We start from the raw sequence: 20,930 nt of genomic DNA on the forward strand, positions 1-20,930 counted from the left end.
TTTGGGTAGAGATGTCTATTCCTCAGTACCTCTTTGTAACACATCAGAATTTTAAGTGTCTGTTTCATCTTGTAATTTACTAATGCTTTACTCCTGCTTCAAAGAATAGGTTAGTGTTTCATGGATTACTAATAATCCTTAGAGGTCTGTTCTGCATTGGTAGAAATAGAAGTTTCACAAATGGTACAGAGGGATCATAAGATGAATAGTCTGAGAGCTGCTAAATTAACTGATTGTATTCTTGTTACCTCTTTGCTCCTGTTTCCATCTATTTTCACTCTACAGGAAAGGGGAAGAATTCAATATCCATGTGTTAAATCTGATAGCACATAATGGCATAGAAGGGGGACTGTCACACAGGAAAACTATACTTATATTTTCACTGAGTGATGTGTGCTAAAAGCACTGTAGTTCTAGCAGGGAACGTGAAGGTACAATGGAATCTACTTGTTTTATTAGGGTGTTCATATTTTTCCTTTTTATCCTTTCACAGAAGCAAATCCAGAGAAATTCAACAGCCGATTTAGAAATAAAATGTTTTATGCAGGGGTGAGTTGTGATTCATCTTACAGAATGATGCTAACTTAGTTGTTTTAATGTTTTCTTAAGTACCTTCCCCCTCACTTTCTCACATCGGGAGCTCATGCCAGTTCATTTTGCCTGTTGCAATTTAAAGTGCACATGTGCTGTTGCTGGCAATGCCACACACATGTGTCTGTTGGAAAGTGCCTGAAGCACTGTTGTTTTACAGTGCTTAACAGGTGAGAGAAATGCTACTCCTTTGGACATAGTACTGGTCATGTCTTGCTCCCCCTGCTTCTGGCTCATAAGCTCCTCAACAAACTGCTCTGCTTTTTTCAGGGTTTGGGCAGCTGCATTGATATTGACTTTCCTAGAGAAATTCCCCAGATGTTACTCTGCATGTTTGTAGCTTTGAGTAGTCTTGGAGGTAGGGTCTTGGGGAGAGGAGGGCAAAGGTCAGCTATTTGGAGTGATTCATTTTCATATGTGAATATGCAAATAAAATTACCCATTTCTGCATTCAGGAGATACATGGACAACGCTTTATTCTAAAATGCAGTTAAGAGAGAAATGCTAATTTGATAATGCATGACATATAATGTCTTTCTGGATGATGACTCCCACCGTACCCATGTGCCTTAGACATGGAAACAAATATGTGAGCAAGAATTTGCATTTAAATCCTTGGGTGCCCAAGGACCTTCTTTGGTTAACCTCTCAAAAGGAGAAGTATCATGATTTAAGAAAAAAAAAAAAAAAAAATTTCGTATCTCCTGAGAGCAAGAAAGAACAGGTTTGACAAAAGGATGGCATTTTGGTAATTAGCTCTGTGGTGGGATAAGAAATGAGGAAAGAGAAGAGAGGAATTGATGACAATTCCTGCACTTATTTCTGTTGCAGGCAGCCTTTACAGACTTTCTGCAAAGAAGCTCAAGAGATTTATCCAAGCATGTTAAAGTTGTGGTAAGTATAAGAAATTGTGTCATAGTATTGTGGGAAGAGGGGGGAATGGAGAGAGAGCGAGGTGAGAGTTTAATGGCTCTGTTACTTTTCAGTTTTGAGCATGACATTTGCAACACATTCCAAGGAAAGTCTTGGGAAAGTTGTTACAAAGCAGCAACACTTCTCTTGTCTGTGGCTCCATTCAGCAATTTCTCTGTGCTCTGTCACTTTGGCTTTGTAGTGTGATGGTACAGACCTGACTCCAAAGATCCAGGAGCTGAAGTTCCAGTGTATAGTGTTTTTAAACATACCCAGGTAAGCTCAACACAGATGCTTGGAGTTATAAAAGGGAAAAAAAAACCCAAACAAAAAAAACCCTACAAGTTGTCCTAGACTGGGTGAATGTGCAGGAAGAGTATTGCTGCCTTCTTGAGAGCTAGGTGCTTATAATACTGTTAATTAGCAATACGGAATGGGATCCGAGTAAAAGGTGCAGCTAAACCATCCTTTAAAAAGTTGAATATCCTGATACAGAGATAGCAGAAATTATTAACAAACATGCTTTCAAAAGTTGTGCACCTAACCTGCAAACAGGATAGTAAAGACACAGATGTTTGGTCTTTCGCTTAATTAGAAGCAGTGTGTGAAAAAGTGTGTGTCGGGGGGAATCAATATTTTTCCAGTTAAGGAACACCAAACTTTTGAAAGATGTGCTGTTTTTTAACATGTTAAAAATAGAAATATAGCTGTATTCTTAACAGTTGTCTATCTCCTGCTCTCTAGAGCAGTAGTCTCCAAACTTTTTTGATTGTACATCCTTACCAGTAAAAAAATTTTTGAGCACCACTCCAATATATGTATATTTATTTATGAATTATATACATATACTACTGTAGTAATTTATGACATACATTATAAAACATACACAAGAATAGAAATTAAGAAAGGATGTGATAAAGATGAAACAAACACTATTTTAATGTTTTTTTTCTTATTTATTAAAAGTACAAACAATATTTTCTTCACATACTCTAATTGTCTTGTCAGTTGTGGATTTTTCTTGCAAGCTCCCTGTGGTGCATGCACCCCACCTTGGAGACCACTGCTTTAGACAACCTACCACTTTGCTCCACATGCAGTCCCAAGCACTTGATCTTTTGAGTCCTGCACTGCCCTCACTGCAAGCTTCTTCTTGGTGTCATCCCTCCAAAGTTTTCCCCTTCTATCGCTCTTAGATCACTTTTACATCCATTCTTTAATGGTAGGAAAGATAGATGCCACAGCTGCATCTGTTCCTGCTTCTTATTTCTCCCTGCCTGTTCAAGTTATGAAACGTTTTGCATTCCTTATGCTGTTATAGCTTCTGAGCCGGCAGGGAGAGAGGAAATGGAGCTCCATGGCTGGAGTTGCTGCTGCAGCCCCATGTCTACCTAGCAGAGGGGCTAAGCAGCTTTCTGGCTCAACAGCTCATCTGCAGAAAGCAAAGCAAGTGGGGAGAACAAAGTGCTGCTGCTCTGTTATCTATTTCCTGGTGTTTCCCCGTTTTCCTCTCACAAAGGAACCTGCTAAAGATTATGATGGATACATTTATGGATGGTGTACCAGCTTGGAAATGAGGCAGATTTTTCCCTTTTGTCCAGTCCTTGCCAGCATAACTTTTAATTGTCCCTGAATTGAATCCTGGAATGGATATCTGGATACTTCTGGAGGACAGCAGAACAGGCTAATAGTCAGGCTACTAGTCAGGATCCATCAGGGCAAACTGCTTTCTCAAAGCTTGCTTTCCAAACCTCTTTCTGTAGGTATTGTGCTGGCACAATGCCCTGGGGAAACCCTGGAGATCACAGAGACTTTGAGCCTCAGCGCCACGATGATGGCTACATTGAAGTCATTGGGTTCACCATGGCCTCACTGGTGAGTATAGTGCAGGTGCTACCCTTCCTGCAGGTAGACTTGGTGAATTCTGTGGGCGGTGTTACAGAGTGCAAAATTGTCCTCATTACTGAAGAACCACCACGATGCCACATATTCAGTCAGCTAAGGCCAAAACATGCTCTGCTATTAGGTTTTAAATGAGGGGGACAAATTGTAGTTTTCCAGTAAAAGAAGTGTTATTTGATAATAAAAATGTACTCTTTGCAAAATATGGCTAATTTGCATGTGCAGTGCTCCCAAGTTAAACAGCAAGATTATTACAGTAAAAACAGCATGCATGCATGGTTTTACTGTGGGAATGTTCTATGTTCAAATTACTGCTGTTTCTTTTTAGCTTTTGTATATTTCAATCTATGGCATAAAAGTTCAAATTTTTTTGTAAAACTGGCTACTGGAAACAAATATGAAATATTATATAAAATGATATGCCCATAGTTTCCAAATGCCCACTAAAAATGTTGTGAAAATTTAGTAATAGCTGTGAAAAATTTAGTAATATTTCTGGCACAAATGTTATCTCTTTTTCTGTTCTGCTAGGGAAAGAAAATTCAACCAACAATTTTAATTTGGCAGTGCAGTTTTTGCCAATGCTGTCCTTAAGGTGAACTAAAGCTGAGTTACTAAAAAAGCAATCTCACTGTAAATACCCTAGTGTCCTACTATCACAGTGGTTAGACACAGTGACAGTCTCTTCAGAGGATGATTAAACGTGGTCAGGGAGTTGGTAGTTATCCCTGTGCTAGTATTAATCTACCTAAGGCACTGCAGCTTGAACTTAGTGTGGCCAACAGAAGGCACGTATCAGGGCTTCCTGGCAGGTTTGTTTAGGTCATGCTTAAGTCCATACTCTTAGGCCTTTGTTGCTGCCATGTCTTGTGTGGACTAGATTAAAGCTAACATGGATAAGCCTGTTTTCACTAAATTCACACATTTATTTTATGTGTGACCTGCCCTCAGTGCATTCAGTGGATACCCATAATAATGGTGTTTGCTTCCTCAAAGAGAAATTCAGACAAATCTAATCTTCAAAGTAAACAAAAGTAAAAGGTTGCCTTGATCAGCAATCATTGCTTTAGAAGTCTGGGTTAAGGGTTCTTTTTTGATCTCTCTTTTTTTTGATGGATCTAGTGGATTAGGGAAATAACCTACAGGTAAGCAGAACTCTGTTTGTTAGCCTAGTAGATCTTGTGGAATGAACATTTGTTACTTCACCCCAGAAGATTTTAGGGTATGTTTCTGAAAACGCTGTCAAAAGTGTATTTAGCATGTACCAATTAGCAATTTTCAGCTGGAATCTTTTTTGGGTTTGGCACTAATGTGTCTCTAGCCACTCGCAGTAGCTAGAGCAATCTCAAAGCTACCAACAATTTCAGTTGGGACTGAATTTAAGTAGTAGGGCCCTTTGAGCTGCTCTTTCTCTTTAAAGGAAGCCTAGTTCAGAACTGAGGGTCTACAAGTCTACATTGGTTGTGATGCTGAGGAACCATTGTAACCCTTGACTGTGTTGATATAATCCTAACTTGCTCCGTATGTCTCCCAGATGTGCTTGGTCATACCCAAGAAGATCTGTGAGACCAAGGAAGAGAAGTACTTTATAAGAAGTGTTATTATGAATATTATCGACCATATTATCATTGATCCATAATGCTAAGCGCACAGAGCAGGATTAAGGTCTTGACTTGTGATTAGGCTGCTTTCTGTTAGTAGTGCGTTAATATAGGATTTTTTCCCACATCTGATAGATGAGAGTTAATAGTCACACTACAAATTAAAAAAATGCATTTCTGTCCAAACATGTCTGCTTAGAACTTGAAGGATCTGCTCATTGCCGTCCTTGTTTCATTTCTTTGAAATGAATTCTTAAACATGATATTTAATTGTGTTTAACAAGGTCCTTCTGCTTGCTCTTTTCAGCCTGTCTAGTCTCGAGGTTGAGTTGCTGTGTAAACTTTCATAATAAGGATTTTAGATTTATCTAATTCATATTAAGGACTGTATTCTGTTCAGGAAGGGGAAATAATTTTTCTGTCTCGCAGATATACCCAATTAAGGTTGTTGTTTTAAAGAGCAAATAACTAGTAGCATTACTGTTTGTGTAAAAACAAACCAACCAAAACAAATTGAGAACTTTAAGAATAAACACAGGTATTAATTTGTGCATGCACGTGTGTGTATACATATTTGTATGTGTGTGTAATATGCTTGACAGATACCAAGGTGATGAGATGTGCAATGCATATGGTTAGATTGGGCTTGTTGCCCACCACTTTTCCTTGTGAAATTTTAAGTCCTGCTTTGCAGTTTTGGAGTGAAAATACATTCATCCTGACTCGTTAGAATGCCTTACACATGGAACGCTGTGTAATGGATGCTGTCAGCAAAACTGCATTTCGGATTTAACTGCCTCAACTATATCTGTTCTGAGGTGTCTTTTCTTTGTCTTTCCTGTTTGTTTTGGGGTTTTTTTTGCTTGTGTTTTTGTTTTGGGTTTTTTTTTCCCCCCAGGCTGCTCTCCAGGTGGGTGGTCATGGAGAGAGGTTGCATCAGTGCCGTGAGGTGACACTTTTAACGTACAAGTCTATTCCCATGCAAGTGGATGGCGAACCATGTCGATTGGCTCCCTCACTCATTCGAATCTCGTTAAGGAACCAAGCCAACATGGTGCAGAAGAGCAAGAGGAGAACATCCATGCCTTTGCTGAATGAGTGAGTTGGATATGTGCATGTCCTAATGGCAGGAGGCCTGTTTGGGGCAGCATATTCAGTCACGGATTTTGCATGTACTGGACTTGCAGCGCATTTACAAAAAAACACAATATAAAAAAAAAATTCACACCTTCTGAACTCCCTTTCCACCATATTATAAATATTTACCTGATTTTCTTTTATTCTTTTATCTTCTGGGTTACTCTCTATCTTGCTTTTAGAAAGGTGTTGTATCTTTGAGTTACTTAGAGAGGTTTGTGCAGGCTCAGCAGTGTGCCTCTTGGCTTCTGACAGTTCTGCATATGTATGCCATTTGCCTTTGAAGTTCTTTTGATTAATTTTCTCAACTTTATTGATCTGCTTTTTAAGCTCCATTGGAGGTCCTGTAACAGATTTCCATAATCAAAAATTACTCAGGACATCTTGTAGTCTCTGTTGTGGGAGCATGCTGCCTGGGACTGTTTACGGAGAAGGACCTGGAGGTCCAGAAAGGGCTGTTTGCACTTTGTAGGGAATCCTGCTCCAGTATAAAAACCCAAATGAGAAATGAGTAGCCTAAAGATGAATAGAGAAAAGCTAAGATAACTGGAAACCAGGAACATGTGAAGAAGAAAAGACAGGACTAACATTCCTTTTCATAATTAAACCTTATTTGTAAACACTGCAGAGATATTTTAACAGGAAAAAAATTCAAATTTTGACTTGTGAAAATGCCTGTCCAATAAAATAATTTAGATTATTTTGTAGAGCTGATTGTTGTACTTCTCGTATAGAAGGCCTTCATCACTGATAAAATGAAGGACATAGTAAGTGCCTTTGCTGTTTTTCATCAACTATTCTTAAAGTGAAGCAAAACAGCCTGTCCCTCCTAACAAAGATACCAAGCTAAAGGCCTAAAGTTATCAAGGATCTACATTATATTCAAACATCCATGCACTGAGGATTTCATTTTTCTGGGGAGGTAGATGGGGGATTTTGCTGTTGCAGCTGTAATGGTGAGGCAAGGTTTATGAAGAGATGGAATATCTTTCATTAGACTAACTCACATAACTGGAAAAAACAGTTAAGGTCTCAAGCACACCCTTTCTCTTCAGGTATCTCAGGTGTCTGTGTCTTTCAACTGTATCATCTAGTGGAAGATATTGCTTCACTTCAAACTTTGACTCCAGCCCTTTAGAGCTTCTTGTCATCCACTGGTTGTCAATCTGTTCATGTAATCAAAGTCTCCCTGCTTATTTTCAACATCTTTCTGTTCAATTTAGCACTCTGTGTTCCCTTAGTGGAACTAGTGCTTTAAGCTTCAGTAGAAATCCATATCTATAATGTGCAATTCCTATTTGCCTGGAAAATACATAAGATATACTCATGTCTCTTGAGTAGTAAAGAATAGCAGACTCTTGCCTGCGAGCAGTGATGCCCAATTTTATCCAACCACAGCTCAATTGTTTGCAAAAGCTAGAATCGAGAAGAGAGCAATCCTGGGACATCTTTTTCTACACTGAGGGAGGCTAATGCAACTGTAAAATGAAAATTCCTGGTATTTCGATCTGATAATTAGCGTGGTTAGGCTTGGTTTTTGAGATCTGCATTTAAACTGTGGTAGGGAATTACAGATTCATAATATATGCCAGCTGTCAAGAGGATCTTGTTTGTGGTTTAGCTTGATTTTACTGTGCTGTGGTAGACTACATTGCTGTCAGTCCTTTGATTTGGCTGAGATATTTGCCTGCAGACCTATGTCTTGGGAAAATACAAATGACTTGTCAGGGACTCTAGTCTCAGCCTCACGTATCAGAAATGGTATGAGTATATATTTATATGTACACCTATACCTATATATCTGTGTGTGTATGTACTTCGCTCTCAAGTGTTGAAGGGGAATGAGAGAAAGGAGTTGAATTTCCCGGTGTGATAAAAAGTAAATGGCATGTTAAAGGTTAAATTCTAGGAAGCATTTAATATTGTGAGAAGTTCATTCCATATGCTGCTGATTTGCAGTATTTCATAAAAGAAGATTTTCAGTTAAATATGTTTATCTACATTTCTTAACTTGATATGTGGAGTATATCTCCCTATTCCATTGGAATCTCCCAGAAAGCCTTATACTTGATTGAACACGATAGATTGTTCTCTTACGACTGTCATCTGAATATTAAATGTGTGAGATAAGTGGGTCTGGAGCTATCCCACTAATTGTTAGACAGCTGTTCTTGAGCTCCTTCCCAGGAAAGCGGTTAAAAAATTGTCTCGCGTCACAGTAACACAGAGTTGCTATTATTGTCAGCTTTGATATTATTGCTAGATAAGGAGAGCAGTAGAAGTGCTCTTTGGAGTTTTAGCTAGTCGAGTGTCATAAGAAGAAAAAGACTTAATTTGAAGATGTCTTACACTCTCTTTCTGTTTTCTTATTCTGTTCTTTGTTCTGGAGGTTTTAAGGAGAGGGGTTTTAGAGAGGATAGCGAGTTTGTTGCTTGCCTTGTGGATGCACTTAAGTTTCCAGGCAATAACGGTATTTTAAAATTGAAGAGCCCATATGTAATGTAGCTGAATGAGAAGAACAGAGATTTCATGCTTCTCTCACTTGGGAGCGGGACATGGTTCTCTTCTGACTGTAAGAATTGCCCATCTTCCTGATTGCAACTGTTCTCCTTCAAAACCTGTAGATGCTCTGAGAGGATACTTGTATGTGAGAAAAAGGGATCTGACCTTGTTTGACCTTTTTCCCCCTCCATTTTCCCACTATTGTACTTGCAGCACCTTCTAATTGCACAGAAACTGCCTCATGTGGTTCTACACAGACCTTCAAGGTTGAAACTCCTATATGTTGAGACTCCTTGTTTTATTTGTTACTGAATAATTTGCCTTTTTCAAGGTGTGGGGAAAAATTCAGCAGCACTTTTGACAGTGTAAAAGTTCTTAGTCTTTTCTAGTCTTTAAAAAAAAAAAAAAAAAAAAGGTTGGCCATGGAATCAAATTAAGGAATAAAAATGTAGTGTTTCTGTGGGGCTGCTTAAACTGAAGAAGCCTCCATTCCCTGTTGATAGCAGCAGCACAAAAAGCTTCATCCAAGCTATTAGGGAACAAGTAAATATAACGTGCTGCATTTTGTCATAGCAGGGCAAATTACTGGCAATTAATATTTTATTCAGTTATTTCATCCTTCACTGCTGAATTGCCTACAAACAACTTTCTCAGTATATTAATTCTCCCGAACTATTCATGGACTAGTTGCTGCAACTAGCGATCTTTCTTCTTACTGTTCATCAAGCATTCATTTTTTAATATTTCCTTTTGGGAAGTTAAGCTGTTTTCATGTGACATACACACTACATGAGTGCTCTTGAGTAGGTGAGGATGACCTGTTCATGATTTGTACTCTTCTGATAACATTAAAATTTTGAGTTGAAGCATAGTGGAGGAACGTTGTTACTTGGTGAATACGGTTACAGTGCTTCTAAATTGTTTCTAATGGAGGCTGTCCAAGCATAAAAGATAGGCATAATCTCTTCCTCACCCTACAATGCATTGCTCTACGATGGAGATAAGTAACAATCCAATAAAGTGTTTCAAGCCAGAAGCGACCTTTTTAGGTGCAAGGAATATACAGGATAAGGTGATGCTCTTCACACTTGGTTAGGGATTGAAAAAAGGCAGATAGTGGGGTTGTGGGGAAAAAAAGGTGGGTTTCTTTTCTTCTCATATGTCTTTTCTGTTTGTACCAGCAAAAGCAAATTTTTGCTACAGCCAGATCAGCAGACTCAGTTTTTCTGCAAAAAAGTGAATGATCATCTTATTCTCCTTCCCTTAAAAGACTTGCTGGCTAAGTTCTCATTCCTATTCTCCACTATTGATCATGGTAACATGTGAAAGAGACAACATACAGCTTGGTTTTCTGTGAGCAAGCCAAGAATGTGGTTCTTGTGAGCTATAAGGAAAATGTGTGTGGAATAAGAAGAGCAGCAGTGGTTCAATTTTCCAGGAGTCATTTTCTGATTAGAAACTACAGTTTAGTATGCTGCTCAGTAAGTTTCAATTAATGATCACTATCTAACATCAAAAGACGGTATTTTGCTTTCACTGGCTTTTAGTTTGGGTTGAGGAAGAATGTCCTGCATGATGGAAGAGAAAGAAGAGGGAAGAGCTTATAGGTTATTCCATACACTTTAGAGAAACAAAGGGACCATCTGAGTATAAACACTAAAAGAGAGTCAGTCTTGGGAGTCACTATATATAAAATGCATGTTTCCCTAAGGTACATGAAAGAAGAATGGAGACAGCAATTTGTCATTGTGGATACAAAATCTCCAGTAAGGGTATTTTTTTTCTTAAATGTTAACTAAAGTTGGCCACCCTTTGGAGACAATTCCATCCATTCAGATCTTGGCTTTGATGTTTGTTTGCATTTCTGGACCTGCTTCCAAAGGCTGCTGCCTTGAAATCTTTCAGTGCCTGTGGAACAAATCCTGGGGCTCCTTGTCTTCCTTGTATAGCCGTGTGCCTAGCTTGTCATTGGTCCTCCTCACTCATGTCTTTAGAAAGCTCCTGTATGCCACATAGCAGTGATTTTCTCCATTTGCATGTCTTTTGTTGCTCTTGGCTTCCTAGTGTGAACTTGGAGCACTGCATGTCTCTTCATTCAACTTTTATGTGACACATTCCTTTTGTTTCTGTTTAAATGTTGTATGTCTTTCTCTTTCTTTCTTCTCTTCCACTCTTTCTCTCTCTCTTCCTCTCCCCTGCCTTTTTACTTGTCTGTCCACACTGTGTGCTGCCTTCCTCCTGGCCACTCATTTCCTGCTGCCTGTAGTAGCCATAAAGTGCAGTCTGCTGACCTGAGGAGAGTCTCAGCTCCCCCCGATTCCTTCACTGTGTGAGTATCTGCCTTTTTTCTACTTTCAAAGTTCCATAGTTTTTTGCTGTTACTTTGTGTGTCATTCAACCAGGAGACGGGGCAGTAAAATCCAGTGACAAATGGGAAGCGGGAGCTCAGGTGACAGCATGGCAGGCATAGGGCCTTACCAGCAAAGGCACAGTTCCACAGTGCCCGAGTAGGGTGAGCAGGGCATGTCTGGTGATGGTGACCAAGTTCAGCCAAGAGTCCAGCTCACCAGACAAATCCATAGCAACAGGCAGGTCTGAAGTTAAGCACCAGGCACCATCCCTGGAAACAGTTGAGATGAGAGCTTTCCATCCTTTGGTTTTAATAAAAAACATACTGTGAACAAACTCAGCATAAGCTGTATCTCCAGGGAGAGCTGATCTCTCAGCCATAACTCCAGATAGAGCTGATCAAAACAGGAAACTTGTCCCCAGAGGAGTGGTGTGACATTGGCTGCAGTTGCATTGAAGATGGAGACACCCCCCCACACACACCTTGGCAATATCTCGATTGTCAGCAATTCCACTGTACTAACTTGCTAGATAGTAGCTAAATTATTCAAGAGCCTAATGTCTTTTTTAAAATGTGGTAAATTGGCACTTAAAAACACTTGTACCATTATACCATTGTATGTTGGTATCTTCTAATTCATCCCTTTATGGAAACATACCATATTATGAAAATCTCTGTGTGTCCACAATTAAAAAAACCCAAACAAACAAAAAAACCCAACCAAAAAAACCTCCTGCAAACCACCCCAACCAACCCCCCCCCCCAAAAAAAAAAACCTAACAAAAAACCAAAACCCAACTTAATATAATATGTCAAGTCAGGCAGTGTAGTTTGTCTTCAGAAATGCTTTTTTACTATTCAGTCAAAAAAGACATGTTTTGCTTTGTGTTGACATCCCTTTTGTTGTCTTGCTTTGCCGCTCTTATGATGGACATCTTTTCAAACAGGTTAGGACTATCAAAGAAATGAATTTGAAATACATGTTGGAAAATAACAAATTTCAGAGCTATAAATCCAGGTATTCAGAGCAGAAACTTGATTCCAAGAATGATTCTTATTCTATCATAGAAGAAAGTCTAATGGTATATGCTAAAAGAAAACCCACCAACACTTCTCTGTTTTAAAGACTGAGCATGTGCAATAGATGGCATATAAAATGTTCAACAAACCAAGAGTTATTTGGGAAAACTGATTGAATAATTTTAAGAGCAAATTTCAGCTTGGTAGAAAAGGACCTGGGGGTCCTGATGGACACCCAGTTGACCATGAGCCAGCAATGTGCACTTGTGACAAAGGCGACTAATGGTATCCTGGGCTGCATTAGAACTGTTGCCAGCAGATCGAGGGAGGTGATCCTTAGTCTTTACTAGGCACTGGTGAGGCCACACCTGGAGTGCTGTGTGCGGTTCTGGGCTCCCCAGTACAAGAGAGATATGGAGCTACTGCAGAGAGATGAAGATTACTTAGGAGCATTCCTGCTATGAGGAAAGGCTGTTTAGCCTGGGGAAGAGAAGGCTCAGGTGTGATTTCATCAGTGTCTATAGGTATCTCAAGGAAGGGTCTAAAGAAGACTGAGCCAGGCTCTTTTTAGCGGTGCCCAGTGACAGAACAAGAGGGAATGGGCACAAACTGAAAAACACAGGAGGTTCTCTCTGAACATCAGGAAAAATGTTTTTACTGTAGGGATGACTGAGCACTGGCACAGGTTGCCCAGAGTGGTTGTGGAGTCTCCATCCTTGGAGATAATCAAAAGCTGCCTGGACATGATCCTGGGCAGCCTGCTGTAGGTGGCCCCTGCTTGAGCAGGGGGTTGGACCAGATGACCTCCAGAGGTCTCTTCCAACCTCAACCATTCTGTGATTCTGTGACATTTCAGAAAGCAAGTTCCTCATTGTTATTTTGCAAACAAGGAAAGATTTCCAATTCAGTGTGCCTTATCCCTGGATCATATTTGCTGTACTTTGCTGAGGAACAGAAAGTAGTACAAATAACTTGGCTCACTGATTCAGTATCTAAGCGAGCCTCTAGAAAAAAGTTCAGATAAGCCTTATTGCTTAAACAGAACATTAAGTAAGCTGTGGGTCTGGGAGAACGGGTATTGTTTCCAAGTTGAGGGATATCCCTTGGAAAATTACCTCCAAGTTTTTACATAGTTCATTTGAATGTTGCATTTGATATCAGCTGTCAGGATAAGGCAGGGGGAGAGAGACTCGTGAGCCCCAAACTAATTTGTAAGTCAAAGATGTTCTGTATCTTAAAATCTGTAAAAATAGATTAAACATGCTGCTGCACTGTGGCTGCCAATTAATGTGTCTAGCAAATTAAAATAAGAACCCATGAGGCATTAGGGAAATTTGATTTGGATTGTGATGGCTTTGAGATTCAAATGTTCCTTTTTTTCTTGAACAAGATAGAAAGAGCCTGACTTCCAGTTAGTACTGAACAGCAGGGCAGATTCTGCCGAGACATGGTGATGGATACAGCCTGTCTTAGATAAATTTCAGGTTTTCTGCAGCAGGATATGCATGGGAATTTGGGTCAGCCAAAATTATCAGGCACATATGGTCTTTGTTGCAGAGACAGTAGAACTATAGTGTGATCCATTTCAAATGTTTATACAGGTGTTGTATTTTTAATTGAGGCTCTTTTAAAAGGAAGGTGAAGGCTTGCATTTTCCAGCTGGATGTTCAGTTGAGATGAGAAGGATGCACATGTGAGAGTATATTTGCATTGTGTGGTTGATGCAAAGGAGATCTGAAGAAAAATTACCATTTGAAAAATAAAACATAATTGACTTACATAGCTCGTACTGTCCTTTTACAAGTTAAATAAGCACTGTGGATATGCTGTGATTTTTTTTTTTTTTAATTACAAAATCTGCATAAATGAAAATACAAGTATCACCTTATTGGTAAATAGTTTATACTCTCTTATAGAGGTTAGAGATTAATGATTGCAGCAAGGTATGCATATAAAACCTGTGTGAATAGCAAAGGAGTAATAGGAAATAATTTTTTGCTTTTAGAGTTCCAGATGCCGAACAGAATCAGCTTTGTGGGTTAGGTTGAATACGGATATTGTCTATAGGACGAGAGTCTAATAAGGAATAGTAGGAGACAAGGCATAAGGGAGAGAGTGCTAGAGTGAGCTACTCACGAAATGCGTAGTTAAGGATGAAAATGCTTATATATATCGTCTCCCTTTTCTCCATTACATGAATTATAGGGAATTGACTCTCATCTTTTCTTTGTCAATTTTTCCTGTTTGGCGTGTGGGCTTCTGTTTAGTGGGATCATTACTATCAAAGAATCTATTGTGCTTGGAAATGTAAAGTGCGAGAGAACTACAGCTAGCATGGTGAAGGAGAAAGAAAATGAAGACCAGGATTCTACCTGACACTTTGGCACGTGTTTAAGTGTATGTGTGGGTCTAGCCTTTATACAGCAAAATGCTCAAGCACTTGCTGAAGCACGTGTGAGGTAAGAAAGTGCAAAAGGGTTCAGTACAGTTGGGTTAACCTGGCTTATCTGGGATAACGCTCATCAAACGGAAGAGAAAAAATATGTGGTGGAGCTTATATTTTAGGGGTGTTTTTTTCAGCTAAAGAGCTTCGCAAGAGCTTTGCCTTAAAATAGCAGTGGACTTTTGTGAAGCACTGAAATTTGTCCATCAGAAGAGGCTGGATGATTCTGCTCTGTTGTGGCAGTTCTTACGTTTTAAGTAGATAAATGCTGGGAAAAACACACTTATTTTTAATGTATCATTTCCAAGCTCTGCCAATGGGATCTTAAAAGTAAGGTTAATTTCTTTTTCTCCTTTGGTTGCTACTTTCCTTTTTCCAATTGTTCTAAACACTGGAACATTTAATTAATTTTGCATGTTTATTTCTTCTCTAGGAGATAGGTAATTCATTAATCTGTCACTGCAAACATGCCCCAGAGGTGTGTGATTTTTTTTTCTGAAGTTTATTTTTTTCAAGGGAGGGGCAGTAGAAGATTTCCTTTTCCTTTTTCTGTTTACTGAATCATATTAAAATATGTATGTGTGTAGGCTGGTGTGGGCTGTATTCTGGAAGATCTGTCAGAAATTTGTCGCTGGATTCTGTAGAGTTGTTGGACTGTTTATTATTGTTATTTCCTTTCACTATGCAGACACAAAGCATAAGAAATGGTTCACAGGGTTCATAAATAATTGATATAGGGATTAGAGCATATATAATTTAAAAGTGTGTCTTCCCAGTTGAATCAACCTGGTGGCGTGGCAGAAGTGTTATCAGGTTGCTGTGCAGGAGTGCCAAGGGCAGGACCCAAGCTTGCTCTGCCTGTTTTTTTTCCTGGGTGACCGGAGGCAGGAGCACGTTTCTTAGGAAAACCAGCTGTGCTCCAAGTGAGTTGGCTGTCATCCTCTTGTGGGGTCATTAATAGGGGTGAGAGGAGGAAGTCACAGCTTCATCAAAAGTTGAGTGTGTTTTCTTGGTGAATGGAAGTAGATCAGGTTCTGCTGGTAGTCTAAGAATGTGGCTCTGCTTATGTGGGTTTGAACAAGTGGTGGAATGAAATGAGCCCTTCTCATTCTTTCCTGTCAAAGCTCTGTGGTTTCAGTGGTTTTTTGGTGGTGTTTTTTTTTTGTTTTGTTTTGTTTTGTTTTTTCCCCCGGGGGCTGGGGAGGAGGTGGTGGTGGTGATGGTAAACTTCTAGAATCCCCAAAATGCTATAGTTCAGGCATAGGAGGAAAACGTTTTCCTTGGTAAGCAACTTCCAGCAGTGGGGTGGGTGGTGTTAAAAATGACTTCACCTTATAAACAGTTTATCTAGCATGATGTTGACTTTAAGACCTATCCCTGTAAAAATAGTGGTTCTGATTCTGATGTGTAACCTGGTGTACCATGGGATGGGTATCTTCTCACAGAAGCGTAGACTTAAAAAACATAAAAATTAGATTAACTGTTTATGTTAATGAATGTCTACAAGTTTTAAGAATTTCCAGTAAGCGTGCCCTTTTCCTTATAATAAGAATTATTCAATATCTAGGTGATCTTCTGTATTTTTGTGGAAAAGTCAAATGCTTTGTCTGATAGAAAGTAATAGAATTTCCTTGTACTGTTCAGCCACTTTGCAGCTAAAAAAGGAAAGAAAATAATACTCTATTACTGAAATTGCATTTTTTTGATGCGAGTGGAATAATTTTGAGATGAATTCATAACATCTCTGTAGAATCTTTCATAGTTTGTTCCAACTAAGTAATGTGCATAACTTTTCTACAAGGCTCATTTGGATAGTTATTTAATAATGCCCCAAATGTGCACTTCTGGTCCATGCTAATCAAAAGTCCATCAGATAAAATTCAATATCGTAAACTAGCCTATCTATGCTCCTGATTTGAGAAGATTGATATTTAGGTTTGTGTTTAAATGAAACCATTACAGCTAATCAACGTGAATGAACAGAATGTTTCAGTTGACCTAAATCTGTATTTATGGTCCCATGGGGCATATGAGCTTTGGGATGTAATTCGGTGGGTTGTTGTGTTTGGGGAATAAGGTTCTTAATTAGATTCTTTAGGAGGTAATGGAATTCATTCATTTGTACTTTAAATTACTTTTCATTGACTATGTAATACACCATTCTGAAGAAGAATAGGTGTAAGAAATTTAAATATTTTAGGTTGAATTGCAGTGCAGCAATCCTCCCAAATTTATTTATAAATTGTCTACTGCTGTATCTGAAAGCTTTTCTTCCTCTCCTTACAGTTGAGCAAGTTGTTTTATACAGTGTTTAGAAAGATCCATTTCTATTAATACTGTACTAATGTTTGCTTTCAGTGACATTCATCACCCTATTATTAGCTTTTACATGGACATGCTTATGTACTTAAGCTTTGTGGTTTCTGAATATGCTGTTTGTCTGAACAAGATAAATTCTGCAATTTTTATAATAACATGGAGTATTATCAGTATCTGTGAAGACTACAGAAGTATTGATGGTGGAAGTGTTTTCTTCACTGCATTAAATAGAGCTCTGTATGGAGCTCATGAGTTCTGTGAGTGAACGAGTTAATTAGTTGGATCATGAGGGCAATATTCCCTGGCGTCAGCTGCCAGTCTGATAGCAGAAAGAATGAATGTTCACATAGTGAATTTTAGAGCCAAAGCTATATTGAATAGGTAATAAAATTTAGTGAGACATTAATGTAATGTCAGCCAACAACCATATTCTGATAGAGCAAAGAGTATTTGCAAATAAATCATGAACAAAACCATCGGATTTCAGTCACTGAATAAATGGGTTTTTTGTGTATGTGTATATATATACATATTTATAGATGTATGTATGCACATATATATACATATATATGAGTTATGGATGTACTACCTGTGACTGGACTTAGATAAGTATATAAAATCTTCACCCTGTAGAAAGGACCTCTTAGCATTCATATTCCAGATAATAGTTTATTTTCTGTAGAAAGCTGCTGTTTCCAAGGTTACATTTTTATGACTAAGATAGCTAAACTTTTCAAATGGGCAAAATGGCAAGTCCTGTTTCTCTCCAGTTGTATCTTTTAGCACACAGCTTGCTTATGTAGTAGTAGTTCCGTGTCTGTATAGAAAGGGGGTGAACAGGAGGAGAAACAGGAGAACAGGAAACTCTGATACCTGCCAGCTGATTACCCTCCCACACGTGACCTGGAAAGAAACTATTCTCCTCAGGTAATACATTACATTTAAGATGGTGTGCTTGTTTTTTCCATCGAAGCAAATTTGGAGATATACAGTGCACTGATATACCAAAACATTGTATGTTTTACAAAAGCATGGGAAGTTTCCTCTTAGATATTTTCTAGTTACAAGGTGCTTTTGGAGAGTCTGTGTATCTAAAAATATTTTAGATTTGCTATTGATTTTAGATCGTTTTCTTCCTCCAAGCAAATAAAAAGGGCTTGCTCACTTCTTCTTTTCAGATGAAAGGACTAATTTGGCTCGAGAAGGTGCTGCAATAGGTTGTCACCGGCTTCAAGCCAGGAAATAACATTTGTAAAGAGAAGGTGCACATTTTCCTTTCTTACGTGGCATTAGGTAGTGAGTCAGCATAGCTACAGAAGTCAGCGTTATCTTTCTCTCCCCTTGGTGTCCAAACACTATTCTGTCCTCACAGGGAGGTTGCAGGGAGACACATGGTAATTAACTAAGGATTGGCAGATATTGGCATGAGGCTTAACATTCCCCTCCTCCCCTATTTGCAGGTCTTCTTGAGCACTGAATATAGATAGGGTCAACATGACCAACCCTTCACCTTGACATAAAGGCTCCGAACATACACTTGGAGAAGCTGTTCTGTTTCCCTGTCTTCCTTTCCTCTCCCGCTTTCATGAGATAACCAGATTATCCATTGCGATGATGTGTTTGAAATGAGGCCAGTTGTGTGGTACATAAGGACATAAGTCTACCACTAATTCATTGATAATGGTTGCCAAAAAAGTTCATGTTTGAACTAGTGCTTAGATACTGAGAAGCAAAGAGCACTACCGTAACTGCTTTTACACAGCTTTCCTAGTATTTTTATGCCAAATGAGTTGGAACAAGCAAAGCACTATAAAAGGAAGATAGTTCTGCTGATTTATCTTACATTATCTTCCCAGAGAACGAAAAAGTCTTGGGTCTGGATGATAATTTAAAAAAAATCTTAGTAGAGAATATAGACAGTTATTAGAATTATTTGTAATAATAACTATTCAGACAATCATCCAAATATTTTCAGGCGTTCCATTTTCAGCGACAAGTAGAAAATCTTGGTGGGACTCTGGGGAAAAAAGCAACACAAAAAATCACTGTACTGTTATTGAAAACCTAACTTTTACCCTAATGAAGGTAGCCGTGGGGAAGAATGGGTAGATGGCCTTGGGAATAAGGGAGTGAATTTTGTGCTGAAGAGTTCTGTTGAATTCTTGCCTCTGTCAAAGATTAGGTGTGTGAACTTGGCTACATCACTCCTTTTTTTTTTTTTTTTTTTTGCCCCTTCCTCTTTCTTATCTAAACCAGGGACCATAGAAAAAATTATCATTTCTGAAAACTCAAACATGATAGTTACATATAAGTACCAAACAGAAATATTGAAACAGCAACTTTTAAAATAACTTCTGATTCAATGATTGTTGTTCTGATCAGACAAAAAACTATTCATTAACAGTTGTGGTTTTTTTAGTGACCCCAGGGTTACTTGAGTTGTTTCACCTCAACATCTGCAAATGGAAACAATTGCATGACTGAGACAAGCTCACAGGGAGACTTGGAAGCTGGGGAGAGGATCACCTGCCCTGTCCCCAGTATTTCCTACAGTAGAGCATGGCTTGTCTCCAGTTGCCTGTATCAGGCACAATCCTGTCCTGCCATGCACTAAGGAACATGGGACAGGCCAGTGTGCGGAAAGAAAGGAAGTGAAATTGTGAGTGGGAAATATTAAAAATCTCATAGCTGTAGTAAATTCTGCACAGACAGTGCAGAGGTACAAAAATACATAAACATATTCATCTCTTAATAGGGAAGGACACCGGTAGGTTGCTGGGGAAGCCAGACTGATGGGATGCAATGGGTGGTTGAAAGACAAGTATCACTCAGATATCTGCTATGGAAGATCTAAAAGGATAAATCAAGGAGAAAAAGGAGTTGGTGATCTTTTATTAGGAGTTAAAAATACAGTTTACCTCGGGAAGATGCAAAGTTCCTGTACTAAGCTGTTTTCCCTCTAGTATGGGGAGCAGCAGTGGACATCACAGGATCACAGAGTGGAAGGGAGGGTCTGAGTATCAAAAACGGATGAGCAAGGAAGAAATGGAAAAGAGCAAGTAGGGGGCGGCTATGGTGTGGTTCTTGTTTGGAGGGCAAATATCCCTTGTGCTGGGCTGAGTAATTCCTGTGCAGGAGGATCAGCTTTTGGTCAAGTGGTTATTTTTGAACTGGGGATTGGAAAGCATATTTTTTTATAGAGTTCCAGCTTGGGTTGCTGAAAGATTTCCACACAGCAGTGCAGATTTGTTTCTGGTTTCAGGAGAAACAACAGTTTGAGACATTTTTGGGGGTTGGGTTTACACTTGGCTTAATTCAGCACAATAGCAAAGATGGCTGTCTTCGTAGCATGGTCAAGTGTTACAACAGAAATCAGAAGTTGCTGAATTCTCCTGTCTCCCACCCTTTTTCCTTCCAGCTGAGTTCAAAGAAGCAGAGGTAATTCACAAGCAGTCCCTCCCCCACACCCACCAACAAGCCTCAGGTTGTGAACCCATCGGCTGGAAGACTGAGCTACCTTCATCATAATGCGCCGTGGCAGAACATTATGGGAAAAGCAACGTAGCTTCTTTCCATGTTGTACCAGTGCATAAAAGACTTCACTTTTCAGAGCTGTCAGTCTGTCATTTTCATGAACTCCACTACATGCAGTAAATTATTTCTTTTCTCCCCTCAGACAAAGACTATGCAGTTAAATTCCTATGTTTTCTGACTTAAACATTTTCTTATCTTTTCTTGGCTAAAAATAGAATCTCCTATGATTTTCATTTTTGAACTTGCATTTTATAGAATTTGGAAGGGAACATAGTTCCTCAGACTATGTTCATTTCTCAGCCAGCGAGGTGACATTTAAACTTGTCTTAAAAAGACAAAAAAAGAATGAAAAAAGTGTCAGACTCAGTGCAGTTATGTTCTTGTTCCATCTATGCACGTTTCCCCTCCGTTTGCATGTACTACTCATCTTCTCTGGGGTGCTGAGCCAGCTGTAGAGCCTGCAGGTGGAGAGTGCTGTTCTGGAGGATGACATAAGGGCACCTGAGTTAGAAAGCTGCCCCCTGAAGCTGTGTTGGAAGTTACCATCCCAGGTGTCTGTTATCAAACTGCAAAAGCTTATCTTAAGTATGGGTAGTTTGCTGATATCTTGGGGCACTTT

General features: G+C 39.1%; 1 protein-coding gene across 1 annotated transcript in view; it reads left to right on the forward strand.

The window, feature by feature from the left end:
* Positions 1–20,930, forward strand: part of DGKI (diacylglycerol kinase iota) — a 220,747-nt gene that overhangs the window by 126,354 nt on the left and 73,463 nt on the right. Inside the window, exons 17-21 of the mRNA XM_075158235.1 lie at positions 494–549; positions 1,423–1,485; positions 1,706–1,779; positions 3,267–3,378; positions 5,905–6,104. Of these exons, the coding sequence (XP_075014336.1) occupies positions 494–549; positions 1,423–1,485; positions 1,706–1,779; positions 3,267–3,378; positions 5,905–6,104 (505 nt within the window). The remainder of the gene's footprint in view (positions 1–493; positions 550–1,422; positions 1,486–1,705; positions 1,780–3,266; positions 3,379–5,904; positions 6,105–20,930) is intronic.

This window comes from Calonectris borealis, chromosome 1 (assembly GCF_964195595.1).
Source record: "Calonectris borealis chromosome 1, bCalBor7.hap1.2, whole genome shotgun sequence".
NCBI lineage: Eukaryota > Metazoa > Chordata > Aves > Procellariiformes > Procellariidae > Calonectris > Calonectris borealis.